Below are 18816 nucleotides of genomic sequence, written 5' to 3'. Positions count from 1 at the left end.
ACTGTTAAATACAAACTAGCTGTGGTATCGACGTGGATCTGAACTACACTAACCACAATCGTGCAGCTTTGTGTTTACGCCGTCGACAGCGGATGACAGCGGCTGCCGAGCTTCAGAGAATAAAGCACACGCCGCCGGTGGAAGAATAAACTGTTTATGATGTTGTGGAGGCAGCTGTGTGGTTAGTTAATGATTTATATTGTTTATTACAACAGTACTACAGGACGGACAGCGGAGAAGTTTCCTGGATAGCTTTAGCCTAACGTTAGCAAAAACCGGAGACGGGATAATGTAAATGCATCCAGACGGGACCAGCCCCAGGACGCAGTAAGCAGCAGCAGCAGCAGTCAGTCACACCCTTGTCTGGGACCACTGAAGGAACCCTGTACCCTGGGAAACATGAAATCGCGGACCGTCACATGCTATGCTGTTCTAACCTTTGTCTCAGAGTGCTAAATTGGAGCTTTTGTGCACCAGTTGAAGTTAACTCTGAAGAGTGGACTGGATATGACTGACTCATCATCATGGCACGAACAGAGGAGATAACCCCGAATAGCCTGTCTGCTGCAGTTCCACCCAGACAGCCGCACGACTAGCAAGGTTATTTTACGGTCTGAATAATCTTTATTAATACACGTCCCTTCAGCAGCATCCGTGGCACTATGAATGCCCCAATGTACACGTTTGTTTCCCGGGACGACAACAGTACTGTTTATGCAGAAGTGTCCAAAATCCTCCTCTCAACGGGACAATGGAAGAGACTGAAGAGAGACAATCCCAGATTCAACTTAATGCTGGGTGAACGGAACAGATTACCATTTGGACGTTTAGGTAAATTACGTTTTTGTGTGTGTCTCATTTCCTGAGAACGATTTTGTTCTATATTTGGTGTCCACCCACTCAGGATGAGGCAGCAGCTGTGACTGCAGGGCTGCATCCTGTGGAAACTGACTGTGTGTCTCACATGTAGCTGTACTCAGTATTCACAAATCTGGATTTTAAAAATGCCCTCACTGTGACTTTTCAGGCCACGAACCAGGACTGGTGCAGCTGGTGAATTACTACAGAGGAGCAGACAAGCTTTGCAGAAAGGCCTCCTTGGTGAAGTGTGTGTCTGTTTATCCAATTGAATAAAATAAATCACCATCACTCATGCTATACTAATGCACTGGTTTGCAAGTAAATTATTCTGTGAAGATGACATTAACCGACCATTTCCTTCTCTAACATCAGGCTGATAAAGACCAGCCCAGAGCTGTCTGACTCCAGTAACTGGTTTCCGGAGTCCTACATCATCTATCCTACTAACCTCAACACCCCCGTCGCTCCAGCTACAAATGGCATTAGCCATTTGAAGAGCAATCCTAAAACAGATGAGCGGGAAGTTTTCTTGGCCTCTTATCATGCTAAAAAAGAGAGTGGGGAGGGTACCGTGTGGATAGCTAAGTCCTCTGCTGGAGCTAAAGGTAAAGTCAATAATTCAGAATGTATTTGTTCAAATTTAAGATGCTTGTTTGCCCTAGGCCACATTGATGATTATTACTTATGGATGTACTAATCTGCAGCTTGAAATACTGTTTTATTGCAACAGGTGCTGGTATCTTGATATCCCATGATGCTAATCAGCTGCTGGAGTATATTGATAATCAGGGACAGGTTCATGTTATTCAGAAGTACCTGGAGAAGCCGCTGCTTTTGGAGCCAGGACATCGCAAGTTTGACATAAGGCAGGTCTTTTTGTATATGCCCGACACTCACACACACACACACACACACACACACACACACAACTATGTGACTCTTTACTTTATGCCTCTGCCAGGAGCTGGGTGCTAGTGGACCATCATTACAACATCTACTTATACCGGGAGGGCGTGCTGAGGACTTCCTCTGAGCCCTACAACAGCTCCGACCTCCAGGACATGACCAGCCACCTGACCAACCACTGCATCCAGAAGGAGCACTCCCAGAACTACGGCCGTTATGAGGAGGGGAATGAGATGTTTTTTGATGAGTTCAGGCTGTACCTGCTGAACACTCACAATGTCACCCTAGAGACCACCATATTACCTCAGATCAAGCAGGTCATAAAGTAGGTACCCTTATGTTGTTTGGGGATCACAGCTCCCTTTGTACATAGCATGAGATTGTGTCAGTGTTTCCCTTTGGTTTCACAGGAGTTGCTTGTCGTGTATTGAGCCTGCAATCAGCACCAAGCACCTGTCCTACCAGAGCTTTCAGCTCTTTGGATTTGACTTCATGGTGGATGAGAGCTTCAAAGTGTGGCTCATTGAGATCAATGGAGCTCCAGCCTGTGCACAGTCAGTACAACAGCTGTTGAGCTTTAACATGTGTTCCTCCCGTCTGCACTTGTTTCTTCTTTTTTTGTCTGTTACAGCTGGATTATTTCTGTTTTCCATCCTCTCCTTTTCCAGGAAACTCTACCCAGAATTATGTCAAGGGATTGTGGATGTGGCCATTTCCAGTGTCTTCACCCTCAACAGCGGCAGTGACTCCTCTTCTGCATCCTCTTCACCTTACTCCTCCTCCCCTTCTTCAGTGTTCACCACCAACTCTTGCTCCTCTCCCAAACTGAGGGGACCTCTTCACGTGGGTCCTTTCACTCGACTGTAAGCACACGCACAAATACCATCCATCCCGTCTCCTGTTTGCCAGAAGCTTCTTCCATGCTCTGTCCTCACTCCTAAAATGCACCTGAGAAGTAGCACATGCCAGCAAGCTGAACTCCTCACTGACCATTTCTTTTCAGTTTCTGTCCCGTGCAGATTAGTGGAGGTGTGTGAAGGATGCAGAGATGCTCCAACTGAGACTGTAGTGCCTTACATTTCCAACCATGCTCCCTTAAAGAGACTGCCAGTTAGCTTGCTGTTACAGTGACTTGTACTTGTTCTATAAGCCTTTGCACTGTTGCCCAATAAAACCTGTGTGGTCAAGATGAGTCCACAAGAAATAGCAGATTAATATTTACTTATTCAGTAAATTTTCATGCTATTTTCTCATCAGACAGTTTTTTTGTAGCACATTTTTGTAGCTAACCTGCTGCAGCCCATCGGTTTGAATGAGAAGCAGTGACCCACAAAAAACAGATCGACTAAACACTAAACCCCACGTGTCTGATGAGCCTAGGTCCCATTCATGGACACTACATGTTAGAGGAAAAGGGAAAAGAGAACTTCCAAAAGTATTAGTCATTATTATTTAGCTATGAACAAGGTCTTTCAAATCATTTGTTGCCAGTTGAAGAAAGCATGTTTGTGTAAAAGCATGTAGCATACAAGCCCCTAAAGAGCTGCCCCTAATGTCTGCGGTTTATTTCTGAAGTAGGAAAAACTAGACCGTCGTTGTAAAGTTGATGTTGAAGTGTTGAAATGAACGTAGATTAGACTGTACAGTGTGTCTTATTTAAGGTATTGTTTTGTTTTATATCCTTTTATGTTACTGGCTGTCTTTGTGAGTAGAAGTTAGAATGTCCAAGACGTTTGTTCTCTTTGATTAGCTTGACCTTTGATGACAACTGCTGTGTTTCCAGTCTCCAGGGGCTCATTGAAACTTCAAAATACGTCCGTCAAAGTGTTATAATTACCCACATTTTCCTTGTTTTTTTAACCTCTGTTCAAAGGTGCGCGGCTTTGCTTGCTATGAGTTATGGGACACCCTCAATGAAAAAAAAATATTCTTTTTTAAATCACTGTGCTGTTTGTGTTTACACAATGACTGACGAATGAAGGACGCAGGATATTTACACTGATGATGCACGGATGACTGAGAAGTGACTGTATGATGCTGCAGGTCGAATACTGTTTGGGAGATATCAAAGCAAACTGTCAGTATTTAAATTTAAACTCGTTGAGAATTCTCCATCAAAGGGAAGGGTGCCTTAGAGGGAATTTGCGTGTGAAAAGAAAAAGAAAGAATGAACCTTCTTCCTTTAAATGCACCTTCATTTCCTGTTTTATTTCAATGATGTCATCTCCTGTTATTTGGGGTTTCTTTGCACATGTGACTCATTTTATCCTGTTTTTTATAAATACACATTTCTATGTCCTCATCTTTACCAAAGATAAACTTCCTGCTGTATTTTCAGTGTGAGATTGTGTTTTGTAGGTGGTGAGAGAATCTGGACATTATGACATAATTGACCAACATGAGCTAAAAGCGAGTCAGAGGGATGTGTGCTGTGTTTTTTGTTAGGAGATGTTTGTGTTCAGAGTCCTGCATGAACATTTGTCTTTATGAGGAAACAAGTGTATTACAATAAAACCTACTACCATCATCAAAGCTTCTGTTATTTATACACAACATCGCTGCATAAAACGGAAAGCTGTTTAGCTTCTGCACATAAATCTCTGTGAGCTTGTAGAAAACTCGGCCACTGACTGCTGTATTTAACTTTTACACATTATAACCGTCACTACATAATTGTTCTGACACTTTGTAACTGAACATAATATTGCATAACAGTAAATTTGAAGTATTTAAACAACACAGAGAAATAAGCAAATATAACAGCCAAATAAATTTAATTAAATAATAAATAATAAAAATAAATAACAAAATTTGAATTAAATTAAATATAAAAATCAAATTCATGATATATGAAGGAGTTATAATTAAAGACTATTCTTGGTTTGCCTGAGTGCATTTGTGGGAAGATGGTTTTTATTCCTGGACATAAAAAATAAATATATGTCGCTTCTCCGATGACGTCACGTTTGTCGACACCAAAACTCCCACAGATGAAGGAGCTCCTCGCCGGGTGCGGTGGCGCGCGCCTGTAATCCAAGCTACCGGGAGGCTGAGGCTGGCGGATCGCTTGAGCTCAGGAGCTCTGAGCTGCAGCGGACTATGCCGATCGGGTGTCCGCACTAAGTTCGGTATCGATATGGTGCTCCTGGGGGAGCTCGGGACCACCAGGTCGCCTAAGGAGGGGTGCACCGGCCCAGGTCGGAAACGGAGCAGGTCAAAGCCCCCGTGCCGCTCAGTAGTGGGATCGCGCCTGTGAATAGACGCTGTAGTGCAGCCTGAGTAATACAGCGGGACCCAGTCTTTTTTTTTAACACTCTGACACCGCTCAACACACCGAACACAGCACAACAAGCTAACACGACTCTTTTTTTGTGTTACAGCAGCTTCACCTCTGCTGCTCTGTCTGCTTTTTCCATTCAAAAACACGGAGGGTTGTTGGTGCTACAGCGCCTCCCCCTGGACAAAAGCGAGCATTAAAACCGGCACACAGCTCAAACCAAACAGCCGGCACCGTGACTCAGACAGTGTTTAACACATTTTTAGGCTCTTTAAAAATAATCTAGAACAGATTTGATTTGTCGCAGTGTAACAGTTTTAGATCTGGACCTGTTTTTATTAAGAAAACCTTTTATTTGTCCCCCAATAATAATAATAATAACAAGTTGTTGGCGCTACAGCGCCTCCCCCTGGACAACAGGAGCCATAATCAGGAAATTCTGTTTACTGGAACAGATGTTTCTAAACACATGTCATCATAACTACTGTCAATCACGTAGCATGTTAGCTTACAGCTAGCAGTAGTAGTGCCAGTGCAGACGCTCTCGCTCAAAGACGGAGGTGTCGTTCAACCTGTTGTGAGTTGATGAACCAACCAACTTATTTTAGAAATAAAAAAGTTTAAGTAGAGGTGTGAGTGATTAAAATGTAGATTGTTTTGGATTTTTTACAGTATTTTACACCTGTTTCTCGCCCCTCCCTCTCTTCACACTGACTGGCCAGCGCCAGCTGCGTCTCTTCTCTCATTGGTCCGTTCACCTGTCACTCACAAAGCTGCCGTCGGAGTCATTTCAGTCCAGCTGATCGCTCGTGCTCAGGTCGTTTTCGGGGACACCGACAGAGACAGCGGAATGGCGGGACGTCTTCTTCTCCTCAGAGCGACAACAGCAGCCCTGCAGCTGCGGAGCAACGTGGCGGCCAGGCCGCTGCTGCGCGCCGTGTCCACGGCCAAAGGTAGGAGGCTGTTTATGGCGGAGGAACTTTACACCGTCGGAGGCGCGCAGACTGCGGTACAAGCAGCGCAGCCGTCATGTGTCAGAAGACGGAGAGAATGTGAAGGAACGGGGCTGGCTGTCAGGACTTATTTACGCTTCAGCTTTTGTGTGTGTTGCTCCTTTTCGTTGCCTAATCACAGCACTACCACACAAACAGCAACATCCGCTGGATCCCACTGCTGCTTTATGTTCAAATTTCTGTTCTCATGTCTTTATAGCCACTTCATGTGCTTTGACATTCACTCTCTAACACCTAAATGTGTGTGGATTGAGAAATGAAGGTCAAGTGGAGCACAGGCCTTTGTTAGACCCACCTCCTTTGGCAGACTGTGCTGGATTAATGCCAGTATCCTGATAAGGGATGGGGGGGGGGGAGTGTGTTGGTGTGGGTGTGCTCCAGTGCTGACCTGCAGTTTCACTCATCAGACTGTAACATACACACAACAACACTGAGGAGGTGACTTTGTGTTATTTTCTTCAGGAATACCCACAGATGAGGAGCAGGCCACAGGACTGGAGCGACGCGCCATGCAGGCCCTCAAACAGGGGAAGGTGTGTTACCGTGCACAAGAGTATCCTGCACACACACACACTTCACAAGCCTGGACTCATGAGTTTCCCCTTACAGGATCCTTACAGCATCCTGAAGCCCAAACAGTACGCTGGCACCAAGGAGGACCCTCACATCGTGCCGTCCATTGGGAACAAAAGAATCGTTGGCTGTATTTGTAAGTGACACTCACACACACACACACACATTATTCTTTGTTATGAGTGTGCACATCACAAACCAGGTGAGTTTAACTGTGTGCAGGTGAGGAGGACAACACTGCCATTGTGTGGTTCTGGCTTCATGAAGGAGAGTCTCAGCGCTGTCCCTCCTGTGGTTCCCACTATAAGCTGGTTCACCACGAGTTGCCTCACTGATACCAAACAGAACTTTCTGCCCTCTGTGTGGCCATAAAGTGCAAAGTGTACATATATTTTAACATGTACAGTTTATCATTAAACAGTTAACCTGAGCTGAATTGTGTTGATAGAGCTCTGTTGTTGGGGATGGAACACACAATCAATACAAAAAGAAAATGTCAGCAGGATGCTGAGAAAATACTCATGTTAAAGGTAGGGTAGGAGATTTTGAAAACTCAGTGAGAGTCAGCCAGATTTGGAAACTAAACACACGCCCCTTTCTCTCGGAGCTCCCCCCAAAGCCACGCCTCCCAATCACATGGACGCGCATCACCTGAAGACGAGCTGCGGTCTGTGACTTTGGCCATCATGCACGTACCTCTCTGGTGCACAGAGCAGGAAGAGAGTGACAACCAGCCAATACTCCGCGCAGGGTCCACCCGGAGGATTGGCTGATGTTTTTAGTGTTTTATAGCTTCCACGATGATTCTTATTCATTGTTTTAAAGCGAAACTGCCGAACTAATCCGTTGCTATCGGATTGTAAAGAGAAGTTACACTAAATTAACAAAAAGTGCCTTTAAGTACAATCTACTAATGATTGTTAAGGACTATTTTATGGATACATGTCATCAGGCAGTTGATCCATGTACCTGTGGTTTGGAGAGTAGGGGGTTAAAGGTAGGAGATTTCATTCTGATGCACTTTTTGTTAAATTAGTGTAACTTTTCTTTGTCTTCAGGTAATGCACGTCCATGTGATTGGGAGGCGTGGCTTCAGGGTGAGCTCTGAGAGAAAGGGGCGTGTGTTTACTTTCAAAATCTGGCTGACTCTCACTGAGTTTTCAAAATCTCCTACCCTACTTTTAACATGCGGAGAGAAAAGGACATTTGTAGTAACTTCCAAGTCCTCTTCAGTATGAACTAAGATCATATTAATGTTTTTTTTCCAGACTACAGTGCTGATTCTGCTGATGGCTGGGCTATATTATTTAACAAAATCAACTTTAAATCAGTCGCTGTAGGCCTCACACTGTTTATCTTGTTCCTTTCACACGCACAGGTTTCTTGTGCCCAGTCCGACACAAGAATAAATTGGTCAACTTGCACGTGAACATGCACCTTTTCCCCAAAAATCAATCAGATAATAAGAATGTAGCAGCATTCATTTTGATCATAGACATATAGCTAATGCTGATTTTGGAGAAGTTTGACTAAACACAGGTGCTGTCACCTGAGGCAGGAATCATCAAGAAGATTATAAAACGACTCGAACAACAGAGTGGCACCTAACCTCCAAAGTTTCATATTTATTTTGGCTGTACTTGGATTTTATTTGTGGATCATTTCAAGGCTTACAGCTGATCCACTCAGCTTCTAACGCAAGCGCTGATTCACACCGTCCTCAATCAAATGTCACAACAGAACTTATAACGGAAAGTTAGTTTACATCCTCTAGGTTCAAACATTTAATGCTCATTAGCTCCTGTAAAACACAGCAACCGCTACCAGAGTGCAGCTTAAATGTCACTTTTTTTTGGCTGTTTAAACGTCTCCCAGCTGTGGGTTAATATTATACCTCACTTTAAAATTCAGATGTTCACAAAGGTAGCGCTGCCATGTTTGATCCTATTTTACGGGAGATTGTGTGAGTGTACTGTGTACCAGTAGTTTGCTTCACCATACTTATCCAAACAGGAAATAAAAGCTTATCTTCAAGAGCAATATCAAATGTGATTCGACTTGTAGTAGGGCTTATTTATACTGTGATGGCAAGAACAAAGCTGAAAAATTAAAGTCAATGTTGATGTGAAACTCTTAAGCCATCCACCTCCATCTCTGTCATACAGCCTCTTTTTTTTCCAACTGCAAAGCAAGACCTTTGGAACTGTGGTCATCATAACAGTCAGCAGCATGTCTGTGCACCATCAGGCCAGATTAAAGCCTTGATTGTGATCAATAGCCTGTAAAAGCTTCTCACGGACTGTTTCCAGGCTCGTGTACTTGGGCAGGTCCAGCAGGTTGAAACAGGTGTGGGCGACAGGTAAGTAATGCTCCCCTCCACCGGTGGGCTGGATCACCAGTTTAAGGCTTTTCATGCCCAAGATTGGTATGCGGTCACTTCCTGTGAGGAACACTGCAGACAAGAGGCAGTTCAACACAAAACATGGAGTTTAATATCTCTGAAATTAAAAAAATATTCCGTTTTGTTTTGGCAAAACTTACAGAGAAACTGCTTTTTCTTCTCTAGTGGAAGTTCATGGAACACCTCCCAGAACAGCTTGATGGTGGGATGGTCAGCCCAGTATTCCCCTTTGTACTCAGTACTCTGAAAAGCATAAAGAAAAAAAAATATTTCTCCAAATTGTCTTTATATATATATATTGGAGTTGGTGAGATGACAAGTTTTAAATGGACCTTTTCGAGCTCCGTCCAGTCGTAGTTGGTGTTTCCGATGACCATGGCTTGCAGCTCGTTAGGCTGGAAGAGCTCCAAAACTTTCCCACCGCACACTTTGTGGAAGCCTGCGTAGAAGCACTCGAACAGCGGAGCGACTGACGTATTGAAAACGTAGTCTACGTAGGCATTGACAAAATCCTGCCTGTAAAGACATAATATAATTCATTAATTATTTATATAAAAGTTCATTTTGGAAAACAGTCAAAGGACAGGCAGAGTGTGGGGTTTAGCGGCATCTAATGGAGGGGTTCCAGAATACAACTAGTATCACTCCATCATGTTCAGCTGCAGTGTAAAGGAACAGTTCAACATTTTGGAATTTTTATTAGGTAAACTTTAAGATAAGGATTTGCAGCTATCCTCCCATCACATTTATAGACAGCCATGTACAGGGTGACTGAGGAAGATTTTTACCTGTTGGACTTATTGACGTTAATGTCTTCACCATTGGGTACTAGTTCCAAGACCTCGGTGGTACCATAGTTCTCTTCTGTGATCTAAAAACAATAGACGTGATATGTACGACAGGCAGATGGAACAGCTAATTTATACATAACTGTAGATGTTTATGGAGAATCTTACTGTGAAATTCAAGCAGAAGGTTTCCTCCAGGTCGTCCTCTGTGTAGTCCAGCAACTGCTGCAGACTCCTAGTTTTAAAACACACACATTTTACCATCATTTGTGGTTAAAATATATGTTTACCGTTTCTTGATCTAACCTTCCCACATCTGGCATCAGCTCTTTCAGGTCATCCAGTGTGGGCTTCTTCTTCAGGAGCTTCTTGTACAGGGCCACTGGGAAGTTGAGCTCCACTATAGTAAGATTGTAGATTGCCAGACCACAGATGAGCCCGATGAGGTTAAACAGGTCAATGTCCTCAAACGTCTGCAAGGGGACAGTCAAGTGCATTCACACAGCGTCAGGCATTAGCATGCTGGTGATGATTTGTCAGCAGCCTCAGTCTGAGGAGTACCTTGTTTGAAAACCAGATGAGCCGTGACTCCTCATAGTAACGAAACATCCCGTATTTGGGATCCAGCAGTTCTTTCATGATGAGGAGGAAGAACTCCTTCCTCACACCTCCTGCATCGACTGCCTCTTCCCCTACAAAGATCACCTGCCACACAAATGTCACATTGTGTATATATAAAAATGGGGCTCTAACACCAGAGAGGGCACATATTACTGATTTAATACCTTCAGTGGCTTTTTGTAGTCAACGTTCTTGGACTTCCTGAGGACCTCCATGGTGTCGCCAACAATATTTTCCCTCCGAACGATGAGGATGAGGCACGGGTTGACAGATTCCACTGCTGGCAGGAACATGGAATTGAAGTTTTGCATCTGTGCCTGGTCCACTGCCATCTGTCGATATAACATGTATGATTATTGACTGCAGCGTTATGTATGGAAGCAATAAGCAGAGACAGAAACATTCACTACCTGCATCTGTATGACGGCGTCAGTCTGGAGCAGTGTGGTCTTCGCTTGGGCGTCAAATACAAATGGATACTGACACAGAGTCACCAAGCCGTCACGACCCTGAGGGTGGGAAAAAATAAACACAAGTCATACTGAAGTCGTAACACAGACAAATATGATCATTGGACACAAACATCACACTGACCATTGGGAACATGTGCCTCTGAATCCATGTGACGTAGTCATTTCTGATGTCAACTAGGTCATCCAACTCGTGAATGTAAAATTTATCATACTGAATGATGTGTCCGGATTTCTCGTTCACCTGAAGAAGCGAAGGAATTGATGATGTCACCGACGGTGTAGTAAGAGTTTGACACTAATCAGTGAGTTTTCTTCCTTGTTTCTTACCTTGTGCAGCATCTCAAGGAGTCGTAGAGATGTGTCCAGAAAACATGAGAAAATCCTCTGCTCTGCTGAAGGAATACCTATTTTGTGCATCTGAAGCAGATACACCACCACTTCCTTGTACAACTCAACCAACCGCTGGAAGACTGGCGGCTCAAACATGGACCACCAGTTTCCTGATGCAAACACAACAACACACACACACGAGGCGGAGATCAGTGTCAGATTAAAGGAAGACCAATACCGCAAAAAAAAAGCATTTAAACAATCCTACCTAGCACCTTCAGTGCAGCTTCTTTCAGGCTGATGAGGCATTTGGCAAAGGGGATGACGATGGTCACGTAGTTGTTTCGGTCGGAGAAGAGAGGGCATTCTGGAAGAGTGAGGTATAATCTGAGGGCTTCGATGTCTGGAGGAGAGTTGCTCAGCCTGGGAATTAGATTCTTCTCCAGACTGGCAGCAATCTGAGGCAGACAGAGGAAATCAAGGGCATGTGTTGCAATTAATGGTGTAATTATCAGTTTGAAATTTTAATCAGGTTCTCTAGGGACTCCCCATTATATCCCAGCAGTTGTTTGTGTCCAACTGCGCTTTCCTGTCACCTGTTAAATCAGCTGTTCTTTAAGCATGCATAAAGGTGTAAGGTGTAAATTACTGGGTCATTCACATTCAGGTAGAGCTGCACAATGCAGGTATACGACACACTGACAGGTTTTTGCGTAGCTACCGACCTGCTGAGCGACCTCAGGATGGTCTTGCTGGATGACTCTGTGGAGCAGCACGCGAGCCATGTTCATGTCCAACCCTGAACACTTTCCACTGGTGCTGTAGTGATCTGGATGACTTAATGTGAGCAGAAAGTTAAATCCAGCACAGCGGCTGACATACACAACATGACAGGTGATTAACAGAACCAGATGATTACCTCATGGACAGGAAGGATCCGTTGAGGCAGCTTGCTGAGGAGAACACAAGGTCAATCTCACTGGAGGGACAAGACAAAGCAAGGGGTTAGTGAGACATATTTTCACAACCAGTGGTCCATAAATGACTCATAGAATTACATGAAAATGCATATTGTCTTCGGAGGAGCGGACTTTACTTTGAGATTTCAGGTGGGAGTCTTCCGGGTGCGTGGTGCAGCCATTTCTGTATGACCTCTTCGTTCAGGCAGCATATCTTTCTTTGTGAGTCCTGTATCCTCACGTCATCTACGTTCTGGAGGTTCTACAACCACAGAAAGGTGTATGAACAACTAAAACACAGTGAAAGGGGAGCCAGAGCTTAGAAGTTTTTAATGTTCACAATTAGTATTCACATCCGGACATATTACAGAGGAAACTACTGGATGCAAAAATCACACTGCTTCAGTGTACAACAAACAGTTTGTATAGACAAGGTTTATCAACAGTGATCAATCAATACATGTCAAGCCACTGTAACAGGCTACTGATTGTTTATACTTTTTTCCTTCTTATAACAAGCTGCAAACCTGCTTCCAAGATACGATGTGTTGTATAATTAAGACAAATACACACAGTATTAAACTTTACCAAATATGTATTTGTCACAGAATGAGCTGAGCCAACCAAGCAGAGTGTACGTGTCATGTCAGAATGCAGCAGTGTGCCTGAAAGAGCCAAATATTTAAATTTGTTTGTGCAGACTTACGTTGCCAGTGCAATAGTGAGCGAAGCTTTGATCCCCTCCGGCATAAATCCGCTTGACATAACATTCCTGTTCTGTGTGTGTGAGGTAACGGAAACAGGAAAAAATATTTACTATGCTATGTGATTACGTTCAGCCGAGATATGCCACATATCAACAACTAACCCTGAGGCTCTTTGTTCCAGTTAAGAGCTTAACGTGTCACTTGTAGAAATGAGACTCACCTGTATCTGCTGGAACGCTGGCAGCCACCCAGGGCCCTTTGACGGGGGCGGGGCTTTTTCTGTTGCAGGTGGAGCGTGTCCCCAGCTGCCCGTTGCCTCCGAGCCCGAACGAGTCCATCTTTCCAGAGGAGGGTGTAAACGCTAATGTGTGCTGCCTTTTGTAACACACAGAGAAATGTTAAAATTCTTTTCTTTTACCCGTTTACAGAATATTAAAAGTAGCCTATGCACACTGTGCATTTTACCTTCCACATGCAATCTGTGTGACTACACTCCCCATGAGCTCAAACACTTTCCTCGGGTTGATTTCGTGGTTTGTGGAGTTGTGTCCCAGCTGTCCGTATCCTCCTGCTCCGAATGTAAACACACCTCCTTCCTGTAAAAATCCAGCAGCGCCAGTTATTCTGACGAGAATACAGTAAGGCCAAGATGTCAGCAAACACACTGAATGTGGGAAGGAAGTGGACAGACAAGTAATACTACAATCAATTCAATTCAATTCAATTCAATCTACACTTTCATCTAGAAGACGAAAAAACATTAAATCTACCATCAATAATCCCACTTATTACAGAGTAAGCACAGGTTTAAAGTAAGGTATGTGACTTAACTTGGTCAGTGCGGCTGTGTGATCTTCTCCACAGGAGATGTAAATGACTTTTTGTGATCTGAGGGACTTTAGGAGTGTTGGGAAACACCGATCTGAAAAAGACAAACTAAACATGAGTCTAAGGTTTGACACGTATTACAGGCAGTGTCAGTGTTTGCTGGCCGCTCACCATTGCAGTCATTAAGACCCAGCTGACCGAACTTGTTGCACCCCCAACCAAACACCGCTCCTGAGACTGTGAGGGCAAAGCTGTGAGCTCCGCCTGCTGATATCTGAGCAAAGGGAATGCCCTGAAGAGACTGAATGAGCTGGGGTATGGAAATGCTCGGTCCACTCAATCCTAGCCCGAGTTGACCGTATCGATTCTGACCCCAGGAGAAGATCTGGCCCCCTGCGTGAAGACACAGATACAGCTGAAATGCATAAGGTTGAGGGGAAGACATATGAATTGATCATTATTACTGTGTGGGTACTAAGCATCCTCACCTCTTGAAAGTGCATGAGAGTGCCAATACCCACAGGCTACCTGAGCTATTTGTACATCTGACAGACTCTTGATGTTTCTGTTAACAGGGAGACAAACATGAGCTTTATATCGCAACACAAGGACAGATGTGGTGTCACGCAGAAGGTTTAAAATAAAGTTACCTAGGCACTCGAACACATTCTTCAAAATTATTTAATCCCAGCTGTCCGTCTGAACCCAGACCCCATGAGAAAGCCTGCCCTTTGTCGTTCAGAGCGAGCGTATGGGACTCGCCACATGACAACGCCACTATGATCTGTGCATCCAAGGCCACGACTTGTTCTGATGGATGACAAATGTTGACATAATGAGCGATTTTACCAAGAGTTACTATATATTAGAGCCCGACTGATCTTCCATGTCTGGCCCTTAACACTGATGTATGATCTGTGTAGATTGGCTGTTATTTCTTTTCTTTTTACAATACTATATACTCACAGCTGAGCACAATGAGTCAAATAATGTCTTCACAGTAGAGGTCGACAGATATGCTGCTTGCTTAAGGCTGCGATATTTATGTCAAATGCTGATGCTGATCTTTATAAATCAGGTCTGTGGCCAAGATACAATGAAGATTTTTGTTTGGGGTAGCCTCTTTTCTCTCCATCTGATAATATATAACAATTAAATAATAACCAATGGCACACGTTACATAATGTCTAAAGGTTTAGTCTTCACCATCGTAATTATTTGTTAAAAAAGAGGCTAGAGCATAATTTGATGTTGCCAGCAGATGTCCCTGCCTGTTAGCTGATGTGTGGCAGCACCTGATGGCCAAAAATCGGCCAGATTAATTGATCAGGTTCTAATTTACTCATATGCATTGCCGAATATACAAACATTTGACATTTTTCCTTCTTTCACATAGATCTGGCCCTGACCTTAGCCATCTGCATTTTGTGCTGTGTGTATACATATTCAGTATACTGGCTGGTACAATACATGTTTTTTCCAACATAATATTATACCTCTCCCAGATATCTTTAATCAATCAGGCTCCAAAACATCATTAAAAAAACAGTATAAATATATAACCCACCTGGTTTCTTTCTGGACTTCTCATGTCCCAGCTGACCCAGGTCATTGCAGCCACAGGTGTACACTGTCCCATCATCCAGCAGGAAAGCTGTGTGTCTGCGGCCACACCCAACATCACACACTTGCTTCCCATGAAAGAATTCACATTTTCGGGGTTCAACCACAATCTCCTCATCAATCCCCCCTAAGCCTAACTGTCCGTAGGAAGCATTACCCCAACACAGCATGGTAGTTTCTCCTCTTTAGAGACGCCAACAGGATCAACGTCTCTGTTAAAAAACACAAACAAACACACACACACACTTCATTCAGGGACACATAGTTTTAGTTGTAAGGTGCACTTGAGCTGCTATCACCTAGCAAGGAATCCTGAACAAAACGTTGTGGCTAATTATCCGTATCAATATTCACTAAAAGGCGTGTGGTTAGGCTAAGCCGTGCCTCACGGCTGATATCACACCAGGACTCTGAGCTAACCTGGTGACATGTAAACAGATTAGCAAGTAGGCTACAGTTAAAATAACGGTAATGGGTGAATGGCGTCAGGTTAGCTAGAATAACCGAACAACACGTTCACTTCCGGTTTGGGCGTGTGGATTTTCAAAATAAAACACACGATTAAATCTGATTGAATCCACGCATCGCTAACGTTTGCATTTAACCACACACACACACACACACACACGGGGAGATACAATATAGTGCTGCAGTCATAAAAAACGCAGCTGCCATGTTTATTCTATAAATACATCTTGTTTGCATTCAACAAACTGATTAGAGGCAGCTACAGCACGTCTCTACTGACGCTTCTTCACAATATGAGGCAGGCGAATCAAACACGACTGATGCAACTTCACCAACTCCAACTAATATGATTTAGAATTGATGTACTACAACGAAAAAAATGACAATAAACAACGTGGGAGGGCAGTTTTATTTAGAAGACTTCGACACGTGGTGTCAAGTGTTGTTGTAGATTTGCTTTTTCAAGCCGTTAGCAAGCTAGCAACTCAGATCAGAGTTGAGAGTTACTTATGATGAGCGCAGGTCTGTTATTTCACGCGTATTTTACTGGTGTTGTTAGTTTAATAACTTTAAAGGCAAGTGTAAGACATCTGTAACCGAAAAGCCAAGCAGCAAATCTTACCAAATACCCGCCAGACCAGGCAGCGTTACTGTCCTCCAGTGTTCCGCTTGCTAGCCGGCCCGACCGTTAGAAGCGCACATTCCAGCACATGTTCCGTATTTAATGTCAAAAGACAAATGTGCGGTAGTTATCAAAACAACCCGACTCAGCCCCCTTTACTCCAGGCCGCTGTCAACAACTGCTGTACGGTGTTGTGGCACAAAACACATCAAACGGCCGTTACTACACCACGAGCTTCCGTTTGTATTTTCAAAATAAAGGCAGTTTTTCCTACTAGCAGCAGATCCAGACTTCTAGCATGTTCTAGGAGAAGTGAGGGCAATTTAGTCGGTCTTTTATCAAAAAGGACTACATGAAAATTCTGAAACAAAACGTCAGATAATCTGAATAAATTACGTGTACTGCAACTGGAGCGTAAGCATGGCGAGCTTTAATTTGAAGTTTCGATCATTTAACCGGAAGTCTTTCCTTATTTAAACGCACTTTACTTCATGGCGGTGAAGAAATGTCGCGAAGCATCCAAAACGTTCTAGATGGAGATACGCACGCGCATGCGCACACCCACACGCCGGTACACGCTGCATTTTTTTTTTTGCTACAGACACACACTTTACATGAATTTAACACAAAATCTGTGTTTAAAAAAAAGATGAACGTGAGAAAAGTGCAAAATCTCTGCGCATCATCAAACAGTAAACAAATAAATAAACAAAATACAACTTTTCAACATAAACTGTGTTACAGACATCCTAAGATAAGTATGAGTTAGTCAAATAATTAAAAATATATTGTGCATATCTGCAGCATATTTGATGGAACTTAGATTCAGATTTGTTCATCTTGTGCAAATATGCATCCGCTGGAATCATCTGGAACTTACCAGGTAGACCTCATTTGCCTTTTTCCAAACCTATTTAACCAGGATCAATGGCAAATGATTGAAACATTTGGCTCCCTCTGGTGGAAAGGAGGCACACAGCATGTCAAGACAAGACATTAGTGGAGTTAACATAAATATAAAGACTGTTTATTTACTGACTTAAATACAGGTTGACATGACATATGTGTCATATATTCTTTATCTTTGCACACACAAGTGACCACACTGAAACTGAGTTTATTTTAAATATTAATAAGAAAAATGGGCAGACATATCATGGTTCTGATTCGACATAACAACACAGTTTTCATCCTGACACAGCCCAAAGCAGAGGCCTTACTCACACATAGTTTGTATTAACCCTTAGCTACATGTAAACAAATCTATACTTCCACAGCAGAAACTGACTTTTGTACGTCACAATTTCACAATAATTCAGCTTCTCACACTCTCATGGCAACACAAACCCACACCTCACAGACCATGTTGTAAGTCTTTGTCTTTCTTGTTGTTGTTTGCAGGTGACAGCTGAAGGGTGACTCGCTGACAGAACCATTTTACGCAGACATTTATGCAACAGCACATTTGTCTGGTGATTAGCATCTTTGAGTCTTTGTCTTGAAAATGCAGTTGTTCCTGCACTGCTGGTTCTTTGTGGGAGTTTTCCTCCTGCGATTTGCGCACTCTGGTGCGATGTCTCACAGCAGGAGGAACTTATTTAGTTCACGTTAAGTCACAAGTCAGAGCACAGGTAGGACACAGCCGAGAGAAGCACACATGCTGCAGCTTCTGGGAGTAAGTAAAGGCCTGTTTGTGATGTCACAGAGTTTGTTGTTTTGTTGTTGTTTGTTGTTTTGTGAAGCTAGAGGAAGCACCAATGTCAAGTTTTCTCTAATGAGCACCTGTGGTGTTTTTATGTGTGTGTTAAGATCGTTGTTGGCCTCCTCTTCATCATCATGTGCTTTTCAAAGGGACTCAAAGAGGTGAGCAACTATTTACAGGTTTATTCTTGTGCTCAGTGGAGACAGACAGAAATAAAAGCTGCACTGTAGCTGTTAGAGGAAGTCTGCATGTGTGAGGAAGAAGGAAAACAAAATGTTTGTCTTCTGCAGGGAAAGAAACCTCAAAAGTCCCTACCTGAATCCTCTGCCAACAACTGGATGGTGAGTTCCTGTCCAAAGTGAAGCGCTGTGTATTTATAATAAGTGAGATGAAATATCTGATTTGTCCAACAGAAGGATCTGTCGGAAGAAGACGTCCATTTGTTGGCAAAGATCCTTTCTGCTGGGTTGGTGGATGCAGATCCAAACTACCTGCAGCATCTTAAAGGCTACAGAGACCTGCAAGGAAGCTGAGCGCCCCAACTGAAGTGACTTTTAGGACATAAAAACCGGCAGCTGCTCCTGCAGATCTCTGTGGATTTGTGATGTTATACTATGGACCCGATGTTCCTCAATCTGTGGGAAAATAAGCACTTTGGCACCTA

General features: G+C 43.4%; 3 protein-coding genes across 3 annotated transcripts; 2 read left to right on the top strand and 1 right to left on the bottom strand.

Annotated features, from left to right (window-relative positions):
- The first annotated feature begins 89 nt into the window (after positions 1 to 89).
- On the top strand, positions 90 to 4294 carry ttl (tubulin tyrosine ligase). Its single transcript, XM_028424228.1, has 7 exons — positions 90 to 831; positions 1028 to 1106; positions 1234 to 1466; positions 1592 to 1727; positions 1823 to 2092; positions 2178 to 2321; positions 2436 to 4294. The coding sequence occupies exons 1-7, from the start codon at positions 663 to 665 to the stop codon at positions 2632 to 2634; spliced, it is 1230 nt and encodes a 409-aa protein (XP_028280029.1). The 5' UTR covers positions 90 to 662; the 3' UTR covers positions 2635 to 4294.
- A 1194-nt stretch (positions 4295 to 5488) lies between these two features.
- On the top strand, positions 5489 to 7060 carry cox5b2 (cytochrome c oxidase subunit 5B2). The gene is made up of 5 exons (XM_028423339.1): positions 5489 to 5621; positions 5717 to 5997; positions 6520 to 6590; positions 6667 to 6766; positions 6853 to 7060. Exons 2-5 carry the CDS (start codon positions 5895 to 5897, stop codon positions 6963 to 6965), a joined length of 387 nt encoding a protein of 128 aa, XP_028279140.1. The 5' UTR covers positions 5489 to 5621; positions 5717 to 5894; the 3' UTR covers positions 6966 to 7060.
- Positions 7061 to 8228: 1168 nt separating this feature from the next.
- On the bottom strand, positions 8229 to 16658 carry herc4 (HECT and RLD domain containing E3 ubiquitin protein ligase 4). Its single transcript, XM_028423437.1, has 24 exons — positions 16451 to 16658; positions 15305 to 15572; positions 14388 to 14547; positions 14226 to 14302; positions 13909 to 14130; positions 13740 to 13831; positions 13375 to 13505; positions 13130 to 13284; positions 12909 to 12979; positions 12340 to 12464; positions 12163 to 12222; positions 11969 to 12080; positions 11512 to 11701; positions 11241 to 11413; positions 11035 to 11154; positions 10851 to 10949; positions 10605 to 10772; positions 10381 to 10524; positions 10126 to 10292; positions 9988 to 10054; positions 9820 to 9902; positions 9364 to 9547; positions 9172 to 9274; positions 8229 to 9082 (listed from the first exon to the last, which is right to left on the bottom strand). The coding sequence occupies exons 2-24, from the start codon at positions 15528 to 15530 to the stop codon at positions 8874 to 8876; spliced, it is 3138 nt and encodes a 1045-aa protein (XP_028279238.1). The 5' UTR covers positions 15531 to 15572; positions 16451 to 16658; the 3' UTR covers positions 8229 to 8873.
- Positions 16659 to 18816: the final 2158 nt, after the last annotated feature.

This window comes from Parambassis ranga, chromosome 15 (genome assembly GCF_900634625.1).
Source record: "Parambassis ranga chromosome 15, fParRan2.1, whole genome shotgun sequence".
NCBI classification, from domain to species: Eukaryota; Metazoa; Chordata; class Actinopteri; family Ambassidae; genus Parambassis; species Parambassis ranga.
This window is presented reverse-complemented; position numbering and strand designations above follow the sequence as displayed.